General features: G+C 48.8%; 7 protein-coding genes across 7 annotated transcripts; 5 read left to right on the forward strand and 2 right to left on the reverse strand.

Moving 5' to 3' along the window:
• Window positions 1–1,464: 1,464 nt before the first annotated feature.
• FMAN_09235 (putative D-lactate dehydrogenase (cytochrome)) lies at window positions 1,465–3,447 on the forward strand (the record flags this gene model as incomplete). The annotated part of the gene is made up of 5 exons (XM_041830053.1): window positions 1,465–1,761; window positions 1,810–2,209; window positions 2,269–2,487; window positions 2,539–2,937; window positions 3,005–3,447. 5 exons carry the CDS (start codon window positions 1,465–1,467, stop codon window positions 3,445–3,447), a joined length of 1,758 nt encoding a protein of 585 aa, XP_041680755.1.
• Window positions 3,448–4,426: 979 nt separating this feature from the next.
• Window positions 4,427–8,610, forward strand: FMAN_09236 (putative RNA-dependent RNA polymerase (RdRP) SAD-1; the record flags this gene model as incomplete). The annotated part of the gene is made up of 2 exons (XM_041830054.1): window positions 4,427–7,397; window positions 7,451–8,610. The coding sequence occupies 2 exons, from the start codon at window positions 4,427–4,429 to the stop codon at window positions 8,608–8,610; spliced, it is 4,131 nt and encodes a 1,376-aa protein (XP_041680756.1).
• Window positions 8,611–8,827: 217 nt separating this feature from the next.
• FMAN_09237 (uncharacterized protein) lies at window positions 8,828–9,924 on the reverse strand (the record flags this gene model as incomplete). Its single annotated transcript, XM_041830055.1, has 4 exons — window positions 8,828–8,896; window positions 9,003–9,220; window positions 9,418–9,494; window positions 9,557–9,924. 4 exons carry the CDS (start codon window positions 9,922–9,924, stop codon window positions 8,828–8,830), a joined length of 732 nt encoding a protein of 243 aa, XP_041680757.1.
• A 323-nt stretch (window positions 9,925–10,247) lies between these two features.
• Window positions 10,248–10,886, forward strand: FMAN_09238 (uncharacterized protein; the record flags this gene model as incomplete). Its single annotated transcript, XM_041830056.1, has 1 exon — window positions 10,248–10,886. The coding sequence occupies one exon, from the start codon at window positions 10,248–10,250 to the stop codon at window positions 10,884–10,886; it is 639 nt and encodes a 212-aa protein (XP_041680758.1).
• A 437-nt stretch (window positions 10,887–11,323) lies between these two features.
• FMAN_09239 (uncharacterized protein) lies at window positions 11,324–18,631 on the reverse strand (the record flags this gene model as incomplete). Its single annotated transcript, XM_041830057.1, has 3 exons — window positions 11,324–11,788; window positions 11,840–18,121; window positions 18,170–18,631. The coding sequence occupies 3 exons, from the start codon at window positions 18,629–18,631 to the stop codon at window positions 11,324–11,326; spliced, it is 7,209 nt and encodes a 2,402-aa protein (XP_041680759.1).
• A 734-nt stretch (window positions 18,632–19,365) lies between these two features.
• Window positions 19,366–22,962, forward strand: FMAN_09240 (uncharacterized protein; the record flags this gene model as incomplete). Its single annotated transcript, XM_041830058.1, has 5 exons — window positions 19,366–20,008; window positions 20,057–21,730; window positions 21,778–22,349; window positions 22,398–22,659; window positions 22,742–22,962. The coding sequence occupies 5 exons, from the start codon at window positions 19,366–19,368 to the stop codon at window positions 22,960–22,962; spliced, it is 3,372 nt and encodes a 1,123-aa protein (XP_041680760.1).
• Window positions 22,963–24,330: 1,368 nt separating this feature from the next.
• On the forward strand, window positions 24,331–25,394 carry FMAN_09241 (putative superoxide dismutase; the record flags this gene model as incomplete). Its single annotated transcript, XM_041830059.1, has 5 exons — window positions 24,331–24,343; window positions 24,714–24,893; window positions 25,024–25,175; window positions 25,224–25,320; window positions 25,372–25,394. 5 exons carry the CDS (start codon window positions 24,331–24,333, stop codon window positions 25,392–25,394), a joined length of 465 nt encoding a protein of 154 aa, XP_041680761.1.
• Between the last annotated feature and the right edge of the window lie 332 nt (window positions 25,395–25,726).

Genomic DNA, 25,726 nt, shown 5'->3' on the forward strand with positions numbered 1-25,726 from the left:
CGTGACAGTGAATTGAAGATGTCGCCCACAATGTTCAGCTACGCCAGAGAAAATGCCCCTGCCATTTGTACTTCCCATAACTGATAATATATCTTATCACTCTGCCAGTACCCATATACGTAGCTCGTGTTTCTTTCGAACATCATGTTTGTCAAGGAGTAATGTGAGGAACAAAGCTGACTGGTAGGGCTGCATTGCACAACAATTTACGATCAAGGTAATGACGAAAACAGCCTGTATACAAAAGTGCTCCTGGGTTACATCCATGATTATCAGACTATCAGTTGACCTCCTAATGCGTAAAGCTGTGGCTGTGTTGCAATCTTGCTGACAGAAGAGAGAATTCGGATGTAGGCGAATTCCTATTCCTTAACCACCCCACGTCCATGAGAATGTTGGTTGTTTGCGAATGACTTGTCTCTCGAATTGAGTTTCTTCGTTTATTCCCCAACTTCTCCATTGAGCTAGTTGCTCCATCCCACTGAAGGAAGCTCTTGAACCCCCAAACTGCGAATAGCACCAAGTGGGCTCGGCTTCTTTGCCCCTCTCCACACTCCCACGGTACATGCTGTATGCTGTGAAACTGCTGGTTCGGCGAGCAAACCGAGTCATTTAGGAGCGGGGAAATGATCAATCCGTCGTAAATCTAGGGTACCGAGTCGTGTAATTACGCATGAGGTCAAAATGCATGACTAACGAGAACTGCAGTCGCCTGCCGAATCCTCCTCAGCCATGATGCAGTTGGCTGCACTCCTTGAAGCTGCGATTCGACAATGCGAGTCTCACGCGCGCTGTTCCTGTGATGTGCATGTGGGCGTAATGCGTGGGGAGCCTCAAACCATCCATGGATTCAATGCGACTGGATTTCTTGTTACAGTAAGACCGCACACGCACAAGGTCCATTAAAGATGGATCGTGTGCCCCCTCACCATTACCTAGACAGACCCGCTAGGCTTAACATGCTATGGGAAAAAGCCATGCTAAGACCCAGCGGCAACGCGGTGCCCAAGTGTATTGCATCAGCGACACTATGCTTACAAGAGAAGCCGTTGGTGTTTAGATTTCTACTTTCCTAGATATGCCCCACGTGCGCCGGTGGTGTTCTTGAGACTACTTATAAGTGAGTGTCAGCCCCATCGTGACCACATCTACCTAGTTCCGGAATTATCCTCTGCGAGGTCATTTCTCCTGGTCGCTTGAATTGGAGGATTCTTGTCGTTCTTCCCTCTTCTCACCTGCTTGCGGATACTCGGTACAGATTCGCTTAGATGCGGCAGAGGTTCCTGTTCGTGATCAAAACGTTGCTCGCAAGAGCCATATTACGCAACGGACTCGTTGAATTTTGTTAACTGGAGGGAAAGCAGCAGCCTTCGGGCCCTGAATCGATCTTGGTTCTACATCGGTCAATTGTGGACCGGGCCGCCTGAGTCATAAAATTATAGATTTCCTTAACATTCGGTTGAAATGTTTACCAGCAGGACTTCGACAAGAACTCTCTTGGGCCGTTGTGCCCAGAGAACGGAATTTCGGCGAGGTCTTGCAGTCTCCCCTGGCCTTCGTTCCCGTGTTGCCCATGATTCTGCTCAGAGTAAACCAAAGAATAGCCAGGGATGGTCGCGACCAAAGGTTTTGGCAGTAGCCATTGGAGCTGGTGCTCTTGGATGGGGGCTTGCCGGCTTGAACGAAAGTAAAGGCACTGGAAAATCTATATGGGGTCGATCGATAGCGCCTCATTACGCTACGTTGCCCGAGATGGAGAAGGTAAAATACCTGCATATTCTCATGCCCTCAGACTGATCTTCGAAACAGGCGATCAAGCGAATCGAGAATGAGGTTGGAATAGAAGGCTTTATTTCGACTGACCCCGAGGATCTACTCGCACATGGCTACTCAGAATGGTCTACGGTCAACCCTGATACTTTGCCGGTAGCTGTGGCATATCCTAGAACAACCGAGCAAGTTTCCGTGATCGCTCGCATATGTCATGAGCATCGCGTTCCCATCATCCCCTATTCAGGAGGCTCAAGCTTGGAAGGCAATTTTTCTGCCCCTTATGGAGGAATCAGTGTGGATTTTGCGTATATGGACCAGATCATTCAGTTCAACAAAGATGATATGGATATTGTGGTCCAGCCCAGTATTGGCTGGCAAGATCTAAACGCAAAGTTGTTGGCTATGGATAGTGGCCTTTTCTTTCCCGTCGATCCTGGTATGTGACTAACAAGCATGGGGGGCCAGAGATATCGCAGCACTGACGAATATACCCAGGCCCATCAGCGAAGATTGGAGGCATGATTGGAACGAATTGCTCCGGGACAAATGCTGTAAGATATGGCACAATGAAGGATTGGGTCATTAACTTGACCGTTGTCCTGTCTGACGGGCGTATTATCAAAACCAGACGAAGGCCGCGAAAGTCATCTGCTGGATACAACCTGAACGGATTGTTTGTTGGTTCCGAAGGCACACTAGGGATTGTCACGGAAGGTATAACAAGGCGTATCCACGCAAAAATGAACGCTTTACTAACACTCACAGCTACACTCAAGCTGGCTGTCATTCCAGAGCAGTATTCGGTTGCTGTTGTTACATTTCCCACCATTCGAGATGCCGCCGATGCGGCAGCTGGCGTCATGCAGGCCGGCGTTCCCGTCGCGGCGATGGAGATCATGGATGAAGTTCAAATGCGAGTTATCAATCTCGGTGGTGCTACGAAACCGCGGGTCTGGAAGGAATTGCCAACACTGTTTTTCAAGTTCTCGGGTACAAAAGACGGCGTGAAAGACAACATCAGCAGAGTAAAGAAAATTGCGGCGGCAAACAAGGGTGGAAGTTTCGAATTTGCTCGGGATGCTGCTGAGCAACAGTTGCTCTGGTCTGCCAGGAAAGAGTCCCTTTGGTCTATGCTATCTCTGCGAAAAAATGGTGACGATGTTTGTGAGTACCACAGTGCCGCTTTCAACATATTACCCGTCAATCCGGTCGCTAATTGATGATAACACAGGGAGCACCGATGTAGCTGTTCCGTTCAGCCGGCTAGCTGATATCATAGAGGTCAGCAAGAAAGAGATGGATGAGCTTGGTCTCTTCGCCAGCATCTTGGGGCATGTAGGAGACGGAAATTTTCATGAAAGTATCATGTATAACAAGAACGTCCCTGGTGAGCGCCAAAAAGTCGAAGCTTGCGTCAAGAACATGGTGAAGCGAGCGCTAGACATGGATGGGACATGTACAGGAGAGCATTCCATCGGCTGGGGCAAAAAGGAGAGTTTACTCTGGGAAGTTGGACCAGAGACTCTGGAAGTTATGGCAGCTGTGAAGAAGGCTTTCGACCCCGAATGGATCTTGAATCCTGGAAAGATCATGGATGTGCCTTGGGAGAACACTCTGTATCCTGGGTCCAATACCGCGGTAACACCAAACCGTGTGGTGAAAGACTTGGTCTAAGATAGAAGTTATCGCTGTGTTTCTACATAGCTTCTTAAACTAGTGGGTGAGCAACAAATCATTACTGTATATAGAGATTTGCAGTATGGATTGATGCTTGCAGGGACCGCTTGCAGCCCTGCTTGCAACACAGCAGCTTGGTCCTAGTGTTGAATGAAACATGTAAGACAAACCCAATCAGCAGCTAGAGATTGAGAGAGCTATGTATCTCTATATGAATGATGCAGCCAACTGCTCAGTCATCAATACGAAATTGAGGCACACTGCAATACGGCGTCTTACACTGCAAGATCTTGACAGATGTGGTGCTGCTGTAACAACCAAGAAGTGCATTATATTCAAGCGAACAAAACATTTGAACAAAGCCGTCTGTACTCAAGAAAGCGGCCAAATACTTAACTGTTTGCTGATATCAGCGATTTCGCTTCTATCACTAGGCTTCTTACATTGCTTTTTCAAACAACACCAAACACCAACAAACACCAACGGATAGCTGCGTTCAATCTCGTCTGGCTCAAAACCCTTTGCTTCTTAGCTCGAATTTCAACACTAGGTACTGTGATTAACTGGTGTCTTGATTTACTGCTTCTTGTGGCCTGCCAGTTCGATTTTCTTTCTTGTTTGCCGCAGCAGTTGCAGCAGGAGGCATCTGCAATCTAGGGCTTCTAGAAACTGCCTGGTCTCTGAATCACTGCACAACACTCACCACTTGTCATCGCCCATCACCACACCAAGTGACGAACTTCATCCTCCTCGATCCAAAAACAAAAAGCCCTTTCATCTTGACCTTTGCTACAACAGCCGTACTGACTTCTAACATCTATGATCAACACTTGAAGTGTGCTGCAGAGTTATTCCTGGGACATCATCCAATTGACCAAGGTACATTCTTTTGAAGCCATCGTTATAATTTGAACTCGTCGCTGAGGGGGCCACTTTGACTGACAACCTCTCCAGAATACATGGATAGAAATTGAACATGAGCTCCAAACGCCCCCCCTACGGACTCTCGAGAGGGTCTCAACAAAACCCCAAACACCAGCGAAGATCGAAGAGATGCAGGCCAGGGAAACCGAAGGTTCGACGAAACCATGCAGCCAACATTGATGGGCTTGCTCCTCAGCTCCACGAACAATGGAAAGCATGGCCTGAGCTCACGATACATCTTGAGGGATTGCCAACTTCAGTCACCACTTCAAATCTCTGGGATTGGTTCTCTCATGAAGGAGAAATCGCATACATGGATATCTACGAGACGCAAAGAAATCCGAACATCAGTAACGCCAAAATCAGGTTTGAACCACCGCCAGAGCGAAACTTTTGGTACACGGGCAGTTATCTTGTTCGCCATCACGACAGAAAACAACACCCCAAAGAGATTGAGATTTCCATCAAGCTTTCCAATCACGTACCTCCAGGATTTCTGAAAAGCCCAGTACATCCTGACCGGACTTGTCCTGTCAAACTGACACTCTACCCTGCGACCATACATTTCGGGAGCCTGACGGGGGAGAAATCAATGAAGATCATGAAGTCTATCCCTGGGATGGGCAATGGGCGAAGTCTTAAACTTGAGCTTAGCCCGAAATACCAGAGACTGACTGCTTTCTTCCCCGTACCGAGTGTTGTGGGAGGGAACAGAACTGACCGACAACACAAAGTTGTTATTGACTTTGCGAGTGTGAAGAATGTTTACCAAACAGCGGCCGTTGATAATTGCTGTACTCTTGTTGTTCCTCTCAAGATACCACCCCAGTACTATTGGAAGGCACCTAATATCCATTCGACCTTTTCCGACGAAGCCAAGAATTGGAGTGTGATGGAGAGCTGGAACCGTGCGACAAACATTGTTCAACATGCTGGCCTCCCCATGATGCACCCGGTCACTCTCCACAACGATTTCCAAGATCCCGAATTCGTTGATATCGGCCGATGGACCACTATTGGTTTCGTTTTGGATGGGGGGACTGAAATAGCAAGTCAAGTCAATCAGCAATTAGTGACCATCCTGGACGACTTCAACATCTCCACCAAAGTTCAAGATGATTTCGATACTGTGCGTGGAACAAAAGCAAAGATATGGGAATATATAGACCACCAGGCTCCGACCGAAGGGCACAACGCACTTCAGATGCTTCAGTACTCCCCGGACTCGGTTATTCATCTACCTTTCGACATCAGATACCAGCTTGAAGTTTGTCTTTCACGCGGCTATCTAAACGAACACATGATAGAGAGGGAGTTCTTGGAGAGACTTGCGAACATGAAGCCAGCCAAAGCCAGGCTTTGTCTCGAAACCGTGGCTGATCACGCTCAAGTAGTCGTCGACCCAATGGCTATTCTAGAGGAGTCTCAGCTTGATGGCTCTATAATCATGTCCAGGGTTCCTTCTCATTGTTGTCTCATCCGCAAAGCAGTCATCACGCCAACAACCATTCGCTATACAACGCCTACTGTGGAGATGTCCAACCGCGTCATGCGTCGCTACAAGCATTATGAAGATCGCTTCCTCAAAATCCAGTTCACCGAAGAGATGGAAAAGGGGAGGATTGCAGTAAACAAGGACCAAAACGACGAGATCTACAAAAGAGTGCTTCGTTCAATGTATAAAGGCATCCGTATCGGCGATCGTCTTTACGAATTCCTTGCCTTTGGCAACTCGCAGCTCAGAGTCAACGGCGCTTACTTCTTTTGTCCCACGGAGCACCTATCATGCGATGATATACGCAGGTGGATGGGCCAGTTTAGCCATATAAAGGTTGTGGCGAAGTATGCTGCTCGTCTCGGCCAATGCTTCTCTACCACACGAGAGCTTCATGCAATTTCGGCGCCGGCAACCCGACAGATACCTGATATTGAGAGGAACGGCCACTGCTTTACCGACGGCATCGGCAAGATATCTTCGTTCTTGGCGCAGCTTATCAGCGAAGACATGATTCTTGATGTTATTGCGCAACCCTCCGCCTTCCAGTTTCGTATGGGTGGCTGTAAAGGAGTCCTCGCCATTTGGCCCAACGACACTAAAGTCATGGAAGTCCATATTCGCGAATCCCAGAAGAAGTTCGAGTCAGATTCCAAAGGTCTCGAAATTATCCGCAGTGCAGCAATGGCGACAGCTACCCTCAACAGACAAACAATCACCATTCTTGAATGTCTTGGGGTCCCCATCGCTTCCTTCACTAGCCTGCTTGACCACCAGTTACGGTCGTATGAGCTGGCCATGGAGGACAACGACGTTGCAATAGACATGTTGACCAAATTTGTTGACGAGAACAGTATCTCTGACCTGCTTAGGGCTGGTTTCAAAACAGATTATCTGCAGGAACCGTTCGTTGTTAACGTACTTAAACTGTGGAGGTCTTGGTCCTTGAAGCTCCTCAAGGAGAAAGCAAGGATCCAGGTGCAGAAAAGTGCCTTCGTCCTTGGCTGCGTCGATGAAACTGGCACCCTCAGAGGTCACTCATCCGAAACCGAAGGCTCCGAAGATAAAGATATCGATAGACTTCCGCAAATCTTCATTCAGCTGAGCGACGCAACGCACTATAACAAGACTCAGATCATCAGTGGAGTATGCATAATTGGACGCAATCCTTCTCTGCACCCAGGAGACATTCGTGTTGTTGAAGCGGTGGACTGTCCAGCCCTTCACCACCTGAGGGACGTCGTTGTATTTCCCTCCACTGGCGATCAGCCGGTTCCTAATATGCTTTCTGGTGGTGACCTTGACGGTGACGACTTCTTCGTAATATGGGAGCCGACTTTGATTCCGAAAAGATGGAATTATCCGCCTATGAACTACTCAGCACCCAAACCCATTGAGCTTGATCGTGATGTCACGGTCGACGATCTCAGGAACTTTTTCGTCAAGTACCTAAAGAACGATAAACTGCCGCTCATTGCAACATCTCATCTAGCCTTTTCGGACGAGCTTGGCCCAATGTCATCAAAATGTAAGTCTCGGTAATACTCACATATCGAAGTCTTCTGCTAACCCTGCTTTAAGGTCTTGAACTTGCAGAGTTGCACTCCAAAGCAGTGGACTATCCGAAGACAGGCGACCCGGCGGTATTGAGACGAGATCAGCAACCTCGGAAGTGGCCCCATTTTATGGAGAAGAAGAACAGCTACACCTCAAGGAAAGCTCTTGGTATCATATTTGACAAAGTGAAAGGCAAGCAAGTCAAGTTTGACCCTATCTGGGACAGTCCGTTCGACCAACGGATTATCACAAAGTTTGAGCTCGACCGAGACATACTCAAATCTGCAAGAAAGATCAAGACACAATACGATACATCTGTACGCCGACTACTGAGCCAACATGCGCTCAAGACTGAATTCGAACTTTGGACTGGCTTTGCCATGTCGAGACCAGCTGTTGGTTCAGACTACAAAGTTCAGGAGGAGCTTCGTCGCGAATACACTAATCTCAAGGGGGCATTTCGACAGCTATGTATCGATACTGCAGGTTCTAAAAGTGCAGACAAACTCGAACCCTTTGTCGCAGCCATGTACAAGGTAACCGATGAGGAGATGAAAATTGCACTATACGAGCACCACCGAGGAGTCATCAACGACGCGGGAACCCTCCTGCAACCGCGCAAGCTGGAACCAATGTCAATGCCTCTGATTAGTTTCCCCTGGATCTTCCATAAGGAGATGTGTCGTATGGCAAACTCTAGTGACCTTGAACTGAGAACTCTGCTTGCCGCGGGACTTCGTCAGGGAGAAATGCCAGGGGTTGGCGAGCGCCTTGAGCCAACAGTGAAGAATGATGCCACGGCTGCAAAACACGAGGTCCCGGAAGTGTCTGACCTGGCACCTGAGATCCATTCTCACCTTCCGGACGGCACAGTCCTTCATCGAGGACAGCCATTGGCTATCTTCCCTCTGGAAGACGATGCGGTCTCCGACGTAGATGACGACTCCCCTAATGGCATTTCTGGTTCAGGACAATCATCTTCTGCTGGAAATGATTCTGGGATGGTCAGCGACGAACAGCCAGATATTTCATCAGCGAATGGCATGCAAGTTGAAGTTCCGAGTGATGATGATGATGTTGTCGAAGACGATACAGACTCGATCTACAGTGATGAATTGGGGGAAGACGAAGAAGAAGCTATGGATCGCTTGGTCAACCTCATGAGTCAGGTGGATGCCAATTGACCATTAGCATTGCGATCAGCTGCCGACACGACCGCGACATTAGTTTAAGGTTGAAAATCTTGTGGCTGGAGAAATTGTCGCGTGCAAGTATGGACCGTTGGAACTGTGAGGACGACAACGGGCCAGCCAGCCAGTAAGGACAAGGTAGACAGTAAACTCAGTAGTATAGTAAACCAAGGTTTTGCGACTATCAGGTTACTTAGGCCGATAATAAAATTCATCGTCTGATGCAGAGATCCGTCCGTAAAACCCATTTTTCACCTGCAGTAACCTCTCGTCCTTCGTGCTAAGTTCAAGTGATCAGTAAATAGGTATTTAGGGGGGTCAAGATCCATGCAGCACCGGATGTCTGTCTAATCAAAAACGGCAAAAAGAAGTATGGAGCTTCTTACCAATAGACAATCGTCTCCATGCTTGTGCAGAAGCAATGTCCCAGTCTCGAGAGGGACCACGATCTCTTCTCGAGAGGACCTTCGATCTCTTGGGTAAAATACAGTCTCGCCGCCAACACAGCCCTCAGAAGCAGATGTCAAATAGAGTAACAGGGTCCAGGTGGTCCTCACTGGTAGCGGAGGATTCGAGGGCAGCGTCAGGTTATTCGAGTCGTCATCTGATGGGGGACACAGACGTTGGTCAGCTAAGGTGCGCATATCAAGTGAGAAGAGGGAGTCATGGGATAGATGGAGAAGGCAAATTATGGAATGGTTGTGGAAGGACAGGACCAAGAGGGTTGCGCCGTTATGCCATTGAGGTCGCTATGATAGTCGCTGAATGGAACAGTTATGGAAATGAGACTTATACACGTACAATGGCAGTCAAAAAACTGGCCTTTCGAATAACGATATACGCGAATGTTAGGATTCAGCCCAACAGGTTCACCACCCCTACGCAACATTAACTTTGCTGTCTACGACCTCGTGACCTTTCGACACGAAGCAAGACTTACCACTTCTCTTTAACATCACCGTCTAGCAAAAGCTCCTTCAAACCAGTTTGCTCCCATAAGCGGGAAGCAAAGTCATAGCTCTCAACCTGGAACCGATCGTTGACACGAACTGCTTCGCCCCGCTTGGGTCGACCTGGTGTTGTTTGTAGAGGGAGGGTTTTTAAAAAGGCGACATAATCGCGGCAGAGCGATCGCGGGAAAAATGAAGGTACAAGAACAACCTTGGAAGTTAATGGATGCGGTCTAGGGGACAAGTCAACTATCGGCAGAGAAGGCTTGAAGGCTGGCCATGATGGAGGAGCTGGTGGCGGCGGTGCCGAGGATTCCACTTTGCCTGACTTGGGCCCTTTATTTTTTATTTTCGGCATACTTTTCAAAATGCAAAGTAGGGAATAATTATTGGGCAGTCGCTGGGCTGAGGGGAGAGAGGTTGATAAGGTTCTTTATTGACTTCCAGGTTGGCACGACATGACATGAGACAGTGATACTTGAGTTATGTAGATATCCATTACATTAGGTACCTAGGTTCGCGACAGTTGTAATATGTATGCAATGAGCGGGGTGCCATATCCCCTAAAAGTAAGGTAAGAGGAAGGAATAGGCATTCAACGGTTTACCTTATTATTCCAGCATAGTTAAACGCTGCCATCGTTTGAAACAGACGTTGGCCGGTCACGAAAAGAAAGAAAAAATGCCTATTCTTGCTTCTCTAGTAAGCTCATGGCTCGGGATACCCAACTCTGATAAAGGTTCAATTCTCCAGGAAAACCAGGAATTTTTACCAGCTCAGCAAAGACCATCTGCAAATGTTTCAATCCCACCAGCAACACCAACTCCACCAACTATTTCTGCTGCTCCACAACGAACATCGCCAATAATAGCAGCACAGCAACCGTCATGGGACCGTTCAATTCGACAGTTCGGTCTGCTTCTCACTGGTGCTGGGTTCCTTGCTGCATCTGTTGCTGTATCAAGACGTTCAGTGCTGCGAATGCGGCACGATTCCTTCCCCAAATTTTACACTTCCAACCGTCATCAAGTCAAGTTTGACTCGGGTGACAGGTCTTTACTCGCTGTACAAGCTCTTGGGCTTGCCACGCTCAACGTCATGAGCTTTGGAGTCATGTTGGTAGGAGGCATTTCCTGGGCATTTGATCTCTCCTCGATAGAGGAATTAAGGCAGCGGACACAGGCTGTGACCCGCAGGCCCGGGATGGTGAGCCCTGAAGATGAAAAAGCGATGGAGGAGTTGATAGAGGGACTTATGGGCAAGATGGGAATGGAGAAGCCACAGAAGCCTTCAGCCATCTCCCAAGAGGATGAGAAATAATGTCCCTGTGTCATCTGTTGAGGCAAGGCGCCCCTCGATACTACAAAGCTGAGGAGAGCTTGGCGTGTAAGATACGATGTATTCATATTATGCGAGATGAAATATGCCAACCACGAAACGACTGCTGAAGAACATTGGGCATTCAACCAGTCGTATTGAACTATCATGCAGTGAATTTGCCCCAGAAAGAGAAATCCCACATAGTAAACATGCAGCGTAAGCTCCTCATTAATCATACGCAAAGTAAATAACACCTAAAGCACTAGCGAGCCAAAAACCAATCCTAGACACCATCCGCCATCCATCATGCCCGTCTCCCATGCCTTGCAAACCATTACAGTACCCAGACCTTGGACAAATGCTTCAACGCCTCATCAACATGTGCCCAGCTTATGTGTGTATTCTACATTCGCCTCCTTGTTCAATACCCCCTACCCCTATAGGAATCCTTTTGTGAAGCTGGGGACCCTACTAAGGCTACTCTTCCTCCTGGGAATATCCACCATGGATGATGCATCATCTCCTTCGCTGACCCGCCAGGGGCCCATGCGACTGCGGACACTACCCATGACGCTCCCCGACCCCTTGTCGTTGCGGAGGCTCTTCAATCCTGCCAGTTCGCGCTCCAGTCGGGCGATTTTCTCTTTTTCTTCTCGGAGTTCACGCTCAGCTCGACGAGCTGACAACTGGTTTTGGGACTCCGATGACTGTAGCTCCTCGATGGTCTTCAGTAGCTTCTCGACCTTGTCGCGCATCCTTGAGACATCCTCTGAAAGCTGTGTGTTTTGTTTGTCCTTGCGGTCGATCTGACCTTGCATATCCTTCACGATTCGATCTACGTTTCGAACGGAGCGCTGAGATTTGCTACGCTCAGTCTCCTGGTCTTCGAGCTGTGATTCGAGCTGCATCATGTTAGCTTCGATAAAGTTGTTTAGTGTCACAGGGTAACTCACTTCCTGAATACGTTTGTGCAGGAACTTGACATCTTGGCTGGCGCTCGAGTAGCCCTTGGTCTCCAGATCAACAAGTTTGAGTTGGGCCTCGTTGAGAACTTTTTCCAAGGATGCCTTTTGTTGTTGCAGCTGAATGCTGTTTTCGCGCTCCACCATGACATCCTTTTGTACCTCCGTCACTAGGGCTTCTGCTCTGCGCATCTTCTCCACAGCAGCGGCCGCAATATCCTCTTGTTGGGCAAGGTGTGACCTTAGTTCCAGAATCTCCTTGTCCATGTTGGCGGCATTGCGCAGAGAGGGACTGTCTCCCTTCACAAGGTCTTCAAGGCCAGATTTCGCTTCCTCGAGGCGAGCCTCAACATTTCGCTTCTCCCGGAGAAGATGGTCTCGTTCTGCTGCGATCTCGTCCACCGAGGAGCGGAGAGTACGGACTTGAGAGAGCAATGTCACAACCTTTCCTTGAGCTTCATTGTGAGCATTTACTGCCTCATCACGAGAGGAAGCGACATCTGCCAATGTTGACTCTAAACGAGCCTTCTCCTTGGACCAGGTTGAGCTGTTGAGGACTTCATCATCCCACTTTGACCTCAATTCATCAAGTTCTTCTCGAAGGCGGGCGATCTCTGCTTGTTTGAAGAGCCTCTCCTCACGAGCAAGATCAAGTTCGTTGGTCAATGTAGCGAACTCGGCCTGATACTTCTTACGAGTCTGCTCCATACTCGATTCCTTGTCCTCGATCTCCATGGCTCTCTGATTACGGTAGTCCTCCAGTTCGTGTTGAAGTCTCTTCTTAGCCTGAGTGGCAGCTGCCAAGTCTGTCGAGATATCCTCAACCTTCTCCTCGAGGCGTTGATTCTGGCGTTGGAGATCCTCAATGCTGGCATCCATCTTCTCACGCTCTGCCATGACCTCCGCATACGTGTCTTCAGCTTCCTTTGCCTGGGACTTGGCAAACTGTTCGGCACGACTAGCTTTGAGAACAGCGATCTCGGCTTGTTCGAGTTTGCTGAAGTATTCGTCCGCACGGCTCTTGTACATTTCAAGACTAGAAGAAACATCTGCAAACTTCGAGGTTTCTGCATCAAGACGAATCTGAAGATCTGCAAACTCTTGGAGAAGCTGATTCCGATTCTGTGCCTCCTGCTCTCTTGCTAGAGTCATCTCCTGTAGGTCAGACTTGACATCACGGAGCTCGACTTCGGCCTTGGCACGATCGTGTCGTAGTCTCTCAAAGTGTCCCTTGATATCGGTTAACTCCGCCACGGCGTCCTTGTGACTATGAACCAAGGCTCGACGAGAGTCTTCTTGGCTGTTTAGGACCTCCAAAATTTCCTCGTGTGTGCGTGTCTGTACATCCCGTAATGAAAGCTGCCCGGATCGAATTGTGCGCTCCAAAGCAGATACCTTCTTATTAGAGTCATCGAGCATTTCGTGAAGACGAGTATTGACCATCTCAAGTTTTTGGATGCGACGCAAAGATGGGCTTTGGTCGTCGTAGTTCTCCGGTATAGGCGTGCTTCGGTCAATCTGGCTCTGTAAGTGACGATTTTGCATTTCCTTAAGTTGAAGTTGATTCTGAAGTTCCTCGACTTCGGCTTTCAAATCCATACGATTGTTGAAGTTGAGAGTGTCGATGGTTCGATCGGAACGTGTTGAATCTTGAAGATGATCGAGGTCCTGGAAGCGCCGGGTGGGTGTGGAAGTATTGGAGTAATTGCGAGCATGGAGCTTGGCTGCCCTCTTCTGAGTTGGTGACCCCTGGAAGGGCGCCTCATTGAGCTGGATCTCCTCGAGCTTGGGTCTGCTAGCAGGGTCATTCCTCGACGCTCGCATTTCACTGAGTTGGTTCTCGGCGTTTGTTCGAGCTGCTGTTTGCACACGAAGGTTTTGCTGAAGCTCCTCAACCTTTCTCACAAGATCAAAGTTCTGAATGAGTACATTTTCATCAGCCCCATCCGACTGAGGGGGGATGGGAACCTCTGGATCGACAGTCCGTAGAACATCAAGCATCTGAGCTCGCAGCTCATTCACTTCCTTGTCTCGTGTATCCACGGACGTTTGCAAGGTACGAATAGTAGTCTGGGCCTGAGTTCGTAATTGCCGCTCTGACTCAATGGTTCTATTTGCTTCAGCCAGCTGCGCTGTGAAGGTAGAAGTCGCCTTTTCAGCATTTCTGCTTGACTTGACTTCACGCGCAACCTCATGGCTAAGATCTTCCAGGCTGAGCTGCAATTTCTCCGCTCTTTTCTCGAGTGATGCAATTGCGAGTTGGGAATCACCCAGTTGCTTGTTGAGTTTTGTGTTCTGCTCTTCCAGCCGAGCCTTTTCGCGCTGGAGAGAGATGATCTGACCTCGAGAAGCTTCACTGGCGCGTGAACTAGAGCGAGCAATCTCCAGCCCTTTCTGCTGTAGTTTGTTCAGCAAAGCACGATTGTCATTCTCTGATGCTGTCAGGCGGCTCTTCACAGTGGTCAACTCTCGTTCAAGTCTTTCTTTGGCTTGGTCGTTTTTCAAGCCGAATTCGCCTGATTCGAGGATCAACTTGTTAAGGTCTTCAATCTGGTGATTGAGCTTGGCGCACTCTCCTTCAAACCATTGAAGCCGTTCCTGTGCTGCATCGAGATCTTTTCGAAGACTGTTCTCGCGGTCCAGGGCTGCCTTAGAAGCTTGTCTCTCGCCAGCGACCTCGGCTTGCATTCTTGCCTCCTCAGCTTGTGTCTTCGCCACTCGAAGGCGGCGGATCTCTTGCCTTGCTTCGTCACGTTCTTTCTCAGCAGTAGTCCTGGCCTCCATTGTTCTCCGTAGGGTATCCTGCTGGGCATATAGCTCTTTCTCGATGATGATTTTGGACTCATTAAGACGATCGAATTCATCCTTCAACTCTTGGTAGCGGTGCTCACCGAGCAGTTGGACGTCATCTCGAGACTGGCGTTCTCGACTAAGATCCATTTGTGTCTTGTACAGTTCATCTTTCAGATCCTTTATTTGTGACTCGAGGACTTGGCGATTCTGATCGGCCTGTGCATCTTCCGACAGACGTGCTTCCAGCAAGTTCTTTGCGTCCTCGGCCTCTCGCTCCAGTTGAGATTGCCGAGACTTCATGGCTACAAGTTCAGCTTGAGCCTCGCGGTACTTCTCGGCGTTCTTCTCCTTCTCAGTGGTCAGAGACTTCTTCTGATCCTCAAGAGATTGGCGCTCGCTTTCGAAGTTCTTGTTGTCGGTTCGCAGAAGAGCGAGTTCACTCTCCTTTTGTCGAACAAGATCTTCGTAATCAGTCGACGTCTTGGAGAGCTCGTTGAGCTGTCTCTGGATGTCTTCGTTCTCGTGGGTAAGTTGAGTTTCTCGGAACTTAGTTGACTGAAGCTCTCTTTGAGCCGCGTTGAGTTTGAGCTCCGAATCTTGATCGAGCTTCACAAGCTTGGTCTCCAAATCCTGAACCTTCCTTTCCTTGACCGATAGTTGACTCTGAAGCATCTTGATTTCATCTTGGAGGGCGAGTTCCTGCTCGCTACGCTCGGCCTGTCTCTGAGTTATGTCGGCCATTGATTGTTCAACTTCGCTGATCTTTGTGCTCAGTCCCTTCTTCTCCTCCTCAAGCTTAGCAATGAGGGTGGCAGCTTGCTCAAGCTGAGAACGATATATTTCAACATCTCGTTCCGCCCGGTTCTTGGCATTTAAAAGGTCGTCTAACTCGTCTTCTAGCCTTTCCTGGTCTTCAATTGCTCCCGCAAGCTTCTCCTCAAGCTCCGCTTCTCGAAGTTGAAGCCTCTTGAAAATTTCTTCTTTGTCCAAAGCAAGCGCTCGCTCGCTCTCGAGAGTTTGTTGGATTCGGACCATTTCAGCGTGACAATTTCGTCGTTCCTCCTCAAGTTTCATACGATTTTGGGACTCCAGTTGCATCCTTTCGTTTAGATCCTTGATCATTGCATCCCTTCGCTTAACTTCTGTGGCTGTACGAGTGGTGCCAAGAAGAGGCTTCATCTTCACTATCAGCTGCCACCAAGGGTTTTCCGCCAAATCCAGGTAAACGTTGAAGTTTCTTTGAATGATTCTGGTGGCCTCAGTACGAAATAGCCTCTTGTAGGCTGCCCGCCTTTGTATGAACCCTCGAGCGACTGATTGAAATCTGGACATAATTTGGGTGATTAGAGCATCTCGTTGCTCCTCAAGCTCTGCAAGGACACCCGCGCGGAAGAAGACTTTGGTCAACCCCACCCGATATAAAGCGCGGTCAAGTCCAAGCTTTTCGAGCATAAGACTGGCCGCGGCCTGTCCTTCGAGATATCCTTTGGGCATGTCCTGGCAAAGGACCTCATATCGCTGTCGAAATTCTGCAAAGGGAAGTCTGTTGGGGAAGCCAGTCCGCGCGATTCTGATGCCTTCCAGAACACCATTGCAGCGTAATTGGTCTAGAACAAGGAGATTGTTGAACTGCTTTGGCTTCTTTTTATGGTTGGGAAGGATGCATCGAACAAAATGAGGGTGGGTGGAGTGGAGTTGCGCCATGAGACTGTGAAGATGCTCCTTGTGTTTCTGGGCGACTGTACGGAAGAGCCCTCGCTTGACTCTGCTTCTGCCAGTAGCATGATCCTCCTCAGATTCAGCACAGTCAGAAAACAGGGACGCAACGTGCTTGTTCGATGAAGCAGCTAGAAGGCGGGTGATGTTATCATTCAGAGGGTCCTTGTTTTTCTCTAACCATCCTTCTGTAGAGTACTCGACCTCGGCAGCGTAGTGCGTGAGAATGAAACCTTGACCTAGACGTGAGGGTCGATATTTCGTTGATTTCTTGTCCCACAAAGAATTAAGTTTCTCAGTAAATGACTTGTCTGTAGCTTTGGGCATAACGCAATCCTCATCTAGGCAAGAAAAGACACCTATTGGATTCGACAGTTCAATCAAATCAATCGTGGGCTGCAGGTCACGACCAAAATCGATGAATTTCCATTCGATCTGCTCACGTGCATATTCTTCTTGTTCCAGGACAAACATGTGATGATTGAAGAATTGCTGCAGCTTTTCGTTGGTGTAGTTGATGCATAGCTGCTCAAAGCTGTTCTGTTCGAAAATCTCAAAACCGGCGATATCGAGTACTCCGATAAAGTGCGAATCCTCCAGACCCATGCCAGTGCGATCGAGCTGTCCATTGATTCGGTTGACGAGATCGCCGAAACCGCGTTCATAGATGCCCTTTGAAAGAGCGTCCAAGCCAAGTCGAACTTGCTCAGGGGTTTGTACCTTCTCAACCCATTCTCGGCCTGCCTTGACCTTGGGGTGGAGGAGACCTTTCAAGAAGGGCTCTAATGGTACACCAAGAAGCTTACACACTTTTGCGGCTTGCTCTTTTGCATCTGGTGCCAGGCGGGCTTGGTCTGCAGTGCGGCTTTCCTTGACAACGGTGATGTTGCCCAGGTGTAGCACCGCGGCCACAGTTCGCAAAATAGACCTCTGTTCTTCATCCGAGAACCCCATCACGTTAAATGCTTCCATGAGGGAATCCCATTCATCATGGTCTGAGACACCCACGATTGTGTCGTGGCCATCTTTGGTATAATTGAAGTTTTCAACCGTAAGACCCTCGATTAAGAATTCCCTCTTTAAGGCGGAGCTTGCCCCTTTAAGAAGTTGGTAGAAAACGTGGTAATTCCGTTCGTGGGAGTTGATATGTACGACTCTGGACTTTTCTAGCAGATACCAGTCGATATATGCGCCACAGATAGCGCCATTTCGAGTGAATTCAATTCGAATGAATTTTCCGAACCGTGAGGAATTGTTGTTGCGGACTGTTTGAGCATTTCCGAATGCCTCTAGAATCGGGTTTGCTCGAAGGATTTGTTGTGAGAGGTTAGAATGGTGAGGTTTGTGCTTGATCGTCGAGTCTGCCTGCGCAACAGCAGCGAGGTATTGGATGACCTTTTTCGTGTTTTCTGTCTTGCCTGCGCCGGATTCGCCAGTCACTAGAATGCTCTGGTTCTTCCCCTCTTCCACAAGATTCCGGAAGGCTTCATCAGCCATTGCAAAAATATGAGGCTTTGTGTCCTCTCTGCTCCGCCCGCGATACATGTTGATGTATTCATTGCTGTAAATAGGAATCGATGCGTACGGGTTGACGGTAACAAGGAAAAGGCCTGAGTACGTATAAATCAAATCGGCTTGGTACCGCATATGAAGGTTGTGGACAACCGATGCCTCGTTCAAGTGCGTCAACTCGGCCATATCGTTTGCCTTGTCGAACTTGGCAGGGTTCACTTTGTCAACGCTCTCAGCATCGACATCTCTTTGCTGAAGAATTGTTAATATACGGAACGCCAACTACCAGCTGATACTTACAGTGCCGTCGTCGCATTGTACTAGTAACCGATTCCCATCCATTTCTTCGACGATCCATCCCCGGACGAATGCGGCTTGCGGATCCTTAAGCCAGACGTAGCGCTTCCCGGAGAAGTCATTTTCGCCTTCGATACCCTTTACTGTATCATGACGTTTCATCTCCTCAGTCTTGATAAATGACGGTGCAAATGTCGTCGATGTTGGAGTGGCGCTCTTGGAGTCACTACGTTGCTGCCTCGGCGCTGGGCCCGAGAAGCCATGAGTCATTGCTGATAATGATCCGTTCGACTGTGTCCGGCTGTGTCCTGGGGGTGTCGAGAGCCCAGAAGTTGATGAAGGGGAGGAGAATATGGCTGACTTGGGTCGCAAGTTGGTATTTGTAGCTGGAGAAGCAGAAGGTGTTCTCGCAAAAGGATTACTGCGCCGATGCGCTGTGCCGTTGGCGTTGGCGTTGAAAGACATCGTGATTAGCCCACATGAACAATTGGTAGTATTGCGATCCTCTCGGCCAGATACTCGACTCCAGGTTGTGCGATTAGGCAAAGTAAACAAATCAGGCAGGGTAGAGAAACAACAAGGAAGCGCAGTTTCTGATCTTCCAATAATTAAAAGGTGAAATTATAACAAAGTTGTGGTCGGGATTCACCCTTTCATGAACATGCCATGAAGTAATGCAATGCAAAGGCAAATATTGGGATAGCACAGTTGGGCATGGAACTGACATTAACATCATCGATCTATTCAGCGCGTTGCCAGGGACAGCTGACGGGGAGTAAACAAAGCCATGTCATGTGATCTAAGCGCCTGACCTGCGCTAAGCCGTATGCGACTAGACGCGACGCATATTCCTGTCAAAGACAGCTTGGGATTATTCCTTCAATGCACTACCTACTCTATCACGTCTAGGGACGCTTGCCAACGAAACCTTTCGACAAGCAGACCAGTCAACGTACGAAATGAATAAATCACGGTATTGACTGTTATGACTCATCACGAACTCTCGAATCTAAACTGCAACTTTCACTGCTTGGGATTTGCATATTGAGATTACAACGAATAATTGGCCCTCATCCCGACTTATCACACCCCGAAAGCTTTAACGCTTGACTATAAGCCTGAATTAGCATCTGATTCTCTCTTTGATGCGATCGGGCACGCCACCTTTAATCTACGAAAACTTGGAATTATTATCACCAATGAGCCGATACGTGTACGGCCATGGTGCGGCCCAGGGCTACCAAACCTCGCAGCCCTACGCGTACTCAGCAAACGAACCATATAATCCTGCTTTTTATCATAACGACGCAGCTTTGGCTGAACCGGCTCACGGCCAGGGAGTTGCGGAAGCGTATGAGTATAATCAGACTACCATTCCAGGTTTAGGAATGAGATTTTCGCAGGACACTGCAAACTGGCAGCCAACAGCACCTCAGAAAATCCCCGATGTTCAAATGGACTTAAGAAATGCCATTACACCGGATGTGTCGACAAGGCCCGATAACAACGCTTCCAGCCATTCGATAACATACAACTCGCTGTCGACTATGGCAATGGATGTGGATAGAATGGAAGACGGTGAGCTCAGTGAAGGCGAACTCGAAGATATATACGAGCCCAACGGGATAGATGGCCCCGATGCCGAGGATAATGGCCCCCGACCGCCAGATCCTACAGCTGCCAAGCATCACACGACCGAGAACCTACAAAAGAACTACGATGTCGAGAAACGAGCTTCGAACTTAAAGCAACCCGGTCGCGAACGTTCCGGCTCATACTCACCGTATCTCTCCCCTCGTGAAATAGAATCCAACGGCTCGGAAAACGGCAGGTCAAACACACGTATGTTTAAGTTCCTAGTACTCTGTGGTGATGCTAATTTCCGACTAGATAACTCAAGCGTTGCCAATGACCTTACAATGACGGAGTCAGGAACAGTCATGAAGACGACAAATGCTAATGGAGGCGAGCACAGCTCAAGCCCGAGGCCTGACACAAAGCATATAGATGCAATTATCTTAGAATCTAAGAAAAGGGCTGAAAAGGCAATTTTACACCTCTGGCCACTCAATGTTCGATATCACAACTATATCGAAGAAGGAATTGATCGGGTACTGCTGGAGGAGCTTTTTGGGGAGATGGGTCTCGACTTGGAAGCCAATACCGCAAGCCAAGGAGAAGCAAAACGACCATCGATGTCAAACGTTGCTAAAGTACCAAGCAATGCCCTCGATCAAGAGAGTCCCTTAACGGTAACGAGTACGGCCGCCGCTGGGCCTAAGGCCGTGGGGCAGATCAAAGACAAGTCTGAAGAACGGAAAGACCGTATAGCCCGTTTATTGGCTGCCAAGGGCTCCAAAACAGCAGTTGGAGACGCTGATATCGCTAAGCCCGCACATCCGATGCCATTATTGCCAGGCAACACGAAAACAGACAAGACTAAGAGTCAATCGGAGAAGTCGAAGCTGATCCAGCAAAAGATGGAGGCATTAATAAAAGCACGGGAGGCAAACGCGAAGGCGGCGCCCCAAGCGCCTACATCCTCGGAGCCTCACTTACCTCCGCCAGTAACTGAAACCAGCAGGTCGCAAAGTCTTGCGCGTGCTGATTCCGTGAACATTGATGAGCAAACAGAAGTCAATGTTGAAATTGCGGATCCAGCAACTGCACCATCTATTCCTGGGCTATTTCTGTCATCAAACGCACCCTCTCCTGTTCCTCACCAACGCAAACGGCCTGTTGCAGCGGAGTTGAACGAGAATTCCACGGCCATGTCCCATAAGCGCCCGTTTGGCCAGACTCGAGAGTCTCGTCCATTCCTAATCGATGTGAGCGACGATGAAGACGACGCTGAGATGGAAATTGATTCTCCTGAGTTGCGGCCTTCGTCAATACAGCAGCCTATGACTCCCGGTTCAAGAACAGCATCTTTCCGAGATCATCCAGCTCTGCCAGACAGTGCGTCTCGTCGCGCTGCATCCAGCCCAAGGACTGCAGGGACTCCCGCCACAAGTGCTAATGGCATGTATGATCTTGAGAGTATGAACAAAAAGATTGAGGATATGAAGCGAAAAATTGCTGAGGCCGAGGCTCGTAAGAAGGCAAAACAGTCCGGCAATAATTCACCTTTGCCTCAATCTGGATCACCTTCAAAGGAGGGCAGCGTCGACGTTCCGACCCCGCCAGCACCTACTGTAAGGCGTGCTGTATCGACAAATACCGAAGTGGCTCAAGATAGCCCGGCGTCAAGTGTGCATAATTCTCCACATGTTATTGCCAAGTTGCCCAAAGCGAGAAACCAATCAGCGACAGCAAGACCCTCGCTGCGTGCTCGAGTTGCCAGTGAACGCCTGCCTATTGTTGAAGCTCGGCGAAAGGCACAGGCCGAACAACTCAAGCATCTATACTCCGAAGCCGCTAGACTCGAGAACGAGATTCAGAAGAGTTTGGCTGAAGAAGAGCAATTGAAGGAAGATGCTGCAGAAAATGAGTTGAACGCGTCAACGCCGAACGAGTCCGAGCTGGAGAATTTCCAGAGGGACAGCTTAGATATGGTGACAAATGGTTAGCATAATTGATTCTGTACGTGTTCTCTACTGATCTTGAATTAGCTCGGAGGGCCTCTCAAGAGACAAACTTGAAAGAAACATTAACTGAGCTTGCAGAGAATGAAAAAGTAAATCTCTCTTGCGATGAGGTTGTGTCAGACGCCTCGATGGACGAAGCCTCGAGCATTGAGCCCACTATTAACAGGGAAATGATAGACCAACTTCCTCAAGGTGAACTGCAAGAGCTTGAGAATCGCAGGGCAAAGGAGAATACTATACCAGGTAGCCCCTCTGCATTGACGACAAGATCTTCCATCACACACAATATAGCGGACACATCTGGCGATCCTGCCACGAATGGAGTCGAAGAGGCCGAAGACGATGTGGCAATGGACGAGGACGATACTTCGAACGAGGAGGAAGATACCGATGACTACGAGCCAACGCATGTCGGTGTTCGTCTACCAGGCCCACAGCCCCCTGTTTCCTGGCATTCTTCGCCCCGTCATGCACCACTCGATCATGGAGTGTTGGAAACAAGCGATACTGACATGCAGGGCATGGCAACGACAACTCCAATCACTCAACCGATCTCACTCGGTGATGGAGATACGGAATCTGAAACGCATCGAGAAGTAGACAAACTTGGTCTGTTCTTGGGTTGCAAAGCTAACTCCTTACAGGCTGAGGTCCAAAAGGCACCGCGAGTTTGTGAGAAAATCGAAAAAACCACATTCGTCCCATATGAGACGCCTCTTCAATACTTTAGGGCTTATCGCTTTCATCCTCAGTACAGCGGTTCAGTGGCCGGGGGGTTACGCTCTTTGACCTACAGCAATAAGATCGACGTGACAAGGGAAGTATGCCCTGACCAGCTTATTGAAGGAGCTTGCCCTAGAGGCAGCGAGTGCCAATTCCAGCATTTCGAAAACATGCAGGTTCCGGGTACGTGCCATCATGATCCACGAACACACAACCATAAACAAGCGAGGGCGCATGCCAGTGGAGGGAACGCTAACATGCCGAGGGGCAATAGATGATCAAATTCTCCTTCAACTTGGTGCCTATGGCAACTGCGAGGCAGATCAACATGATCAGTACGTTGAAGGACTTCGCGAATTGCTTACAGACTTTCGCAAACGCAAGGTGAAGGACTTCGATGCCATCAGCAACGGTATTATCGAGTATCGTGCGAAGTTTCTTGGCGACAAAACGAAAATTCTACCATTGGGTGCTGTCACCCTTTGAAGATGACCCGAAATTCATCCCGTCCTTTGAGACAATAACACAGGCAATCGTTCTTGTCAGGCTGCTAATTCGATCGCCATTGCACACTCGGTGGATCGATCATGCTCAAGACATGACGTTATACAATGAAGCGTAGTGCTTTCGCGACTGCGACACCATGCAGCTCGTTTTGTTCTGAAGCTGATATCCGTATTTGACTCTCCAAAAGATCCGTTCAACTTACTAAAAAGTCATGGGTTGCATCTGACAGCCTCCCGGCATGATTGATTTGCTTGTGATGGGCAAGATGCAGCTGAAGGCGACACAGAAAGATAAGAAAGACCTCGAAAGGAAAACAAAGAGTAATATGCTGTATTTTAAAGAGGAGGTAGACGCGTTATCGGAATACATTAGGTACAGTCGACAATAGTAAATGGATTGCCTCCGTATGAGATGGCCAATAATAGCGGGCTGGAGGGTAATAATATATTATTCATTCTTTGATAAATTTAACTGATTTTTTAAACACTATGTCTCCTTGGCCATTTCTTTGTGTGATTTTGGCTGCTTGTAGTCGATCCCCAATATGATGCAATGCAGCAAATTTGGCCATAATCATGGGGAGGGACATTCCCTTGTAAAGGCAAGTTTTTAAGATTCCTACGAGTATTACTGGTAGATGAAAAATGACCTGAAAAGTTTCGTGTAGTTCTAGTAGACCTTGGACTGGTTTATGTTTGGCAATTCGCCTCTAGGTTATGGGCTTTCTTGCTCCATGAGGCTAACTTGTGATATTCTCACAACATTGATTCCACATCATGCAGTTCAATATCCCTGGTCATGCTCCACTCCAAGCCTTCATAGTTACATCTGATTTCCAATACTGCACAAGTGCACATCCGCGGCATGAAAGCCAATACCTGAGGAAATAACTCCGAAAATCGGCTTAGATGTCGACCGTAGGAGCTGATTCCATCAATGATGTAATCTCATTCGCCAACCCTATTTGGGGCTAGGTAAAATGACGACTGTGTGACGGAGCGGGGTACAGTTCATGGTAACCCCACCTCAGTATTGCTAAGCTTCATGAGACGTTGAGATCCCGCATCTTGCCAGAGCTTGGTGAGGATTGCAAGGGATTGGTTAAGAACTGTTCTGGGCAACTCATTGGAGTCCAGGAGTGGGGAAGCACAGCGCATGGAGCGGAAAGAGGTCGAGGCTGGCGAGAGGTAATGGTAGAAAGCTCAGAAGCTCGGAGGTCGTGCCGCCTCGGACCCCGACTCTTCCTCAAAAACTCCTCTTTGCTCCCCTCTCCACTTGCATCATCGTTCAACCTTCAACTGCTTCCTAACCTAAAACTCATCCAACAAAAGAACAAGAATCGTCAAAATGGTCAAGGCTGGTAAGACTTCCCGTCACCAAGCCATTGCTCACATACAGAGAGGGTGGCTCTTTTTATAGATGGCATCACCCATGCTCAGCGGGTGACAGTGAGGGGCTTCGAGCTGGTTTGAGCGAGTTTCCCAGACCTCCTCGTCCAACGAGATGACGAATTTCACACTCTATGCACCTTGATGGGCTTGTATCTACCCCAAAAGGAACATTGAATGATAATCGAAGGTCCCTTGATGGGCCTTACCATGACTCAGCTGTCACTGCTGCGTCCATCAAGGTTGGAGAACTGCTTAGCTCTCAGCGCCATCACCAGCGGGGAGGATGCCATCATGTGTTACAACTATACGCGTTGAAGCTAGCTAACAAGGCCCTCGCAGTGAGCGTTCTCCGCGGTGACTCCAAGGTCTCCGGCACCGTCATCTTCGAGCAGGAGTCCGAGTCTGCTCCCACCACCATCACCTGGGACATCACTGGTAACGATCCCAACGCCAAACGAGGATTCCACATCCACACCTTCGGCGATAACACCAACGGATGCACTTCCGCTGGCCCTCACTGTGAGTTTGTTCCTGCATGATGCACCGCCGGCTTGTTCGTTTTTACGGAAGGGCCCGTTCCTGGGAAGATCTCCGTCACAGATCTTCAGCCTTGCTCCTGTTCACGGCACGCTAACACGTTTAATGCCAGTCAACCCTCACAATAAGACCCATGGTGCTCCCTCTGACGAGACTCGTCACGTTGGAGACCTCGGAAACCTGGAGACTGATGGCCAGGGAAATGCTAAGGGCTCTGTCACCGACTCCCTTGTCAAGCTGATTGGCCCCCATAGCATCATCGGCGTAAGACGGTTTCTGCTCGTGTCTAACATTCCACTGACAATGGCATAGCGAACCGTCGTTATCCACGCCGGCACCGACGACCTCGGCAAGGGCGATAACGAGGAATCCCTGAAGACTGGTAACGCTGGTCCCCGACCTGCTTGCGGTACGCCTAATTCAACCTCTAGTTTATTTACTAGTGCTAATCGCTTATTAGGTGTTATCGGAATCTCCAACTAAGGAAATCAATAACGCGAACTTTTATTACTTGGATCAAGAAGCCGTTAGGTAGTGAACAGTATGGCGTGGCACCTACTCCGCCTCCTTACAATGAGTCAAAGGAAAATAGTTAAAACACAATCAAGCCAAGTACTATCAGCTAGTGACTGTCGATGCTTAAATACTCCTTCGTTCTAGTTGAGCGACATGTGAATTGAAATCGCCCACATTTTGCATAGTCTGTGTACATATGTTGCCATAAGAAGAGGGCTCGAACTTCGAAGATACTCTGAATATTTGAGAAAGTCAATGGCTTCATCCTGAATGCAGCCTCTGACATGCTATTACTCTAC

The sequence above is a fragment of the Fusarium mangiferae genome (assembly GCF_900044065.1).
Source record: "Fusarium mangiferae strain MRC7560 genome assembly, contig: FMAN_scaffold004, whole genome shotgun sequence".
Taxonomy (NCBI): Eukaryota; Fungi; Ascomycota; class Sordariomycetes; order Hypocreales; family Nectriaceae; genus Fusarium; species Fusarium mangiferae.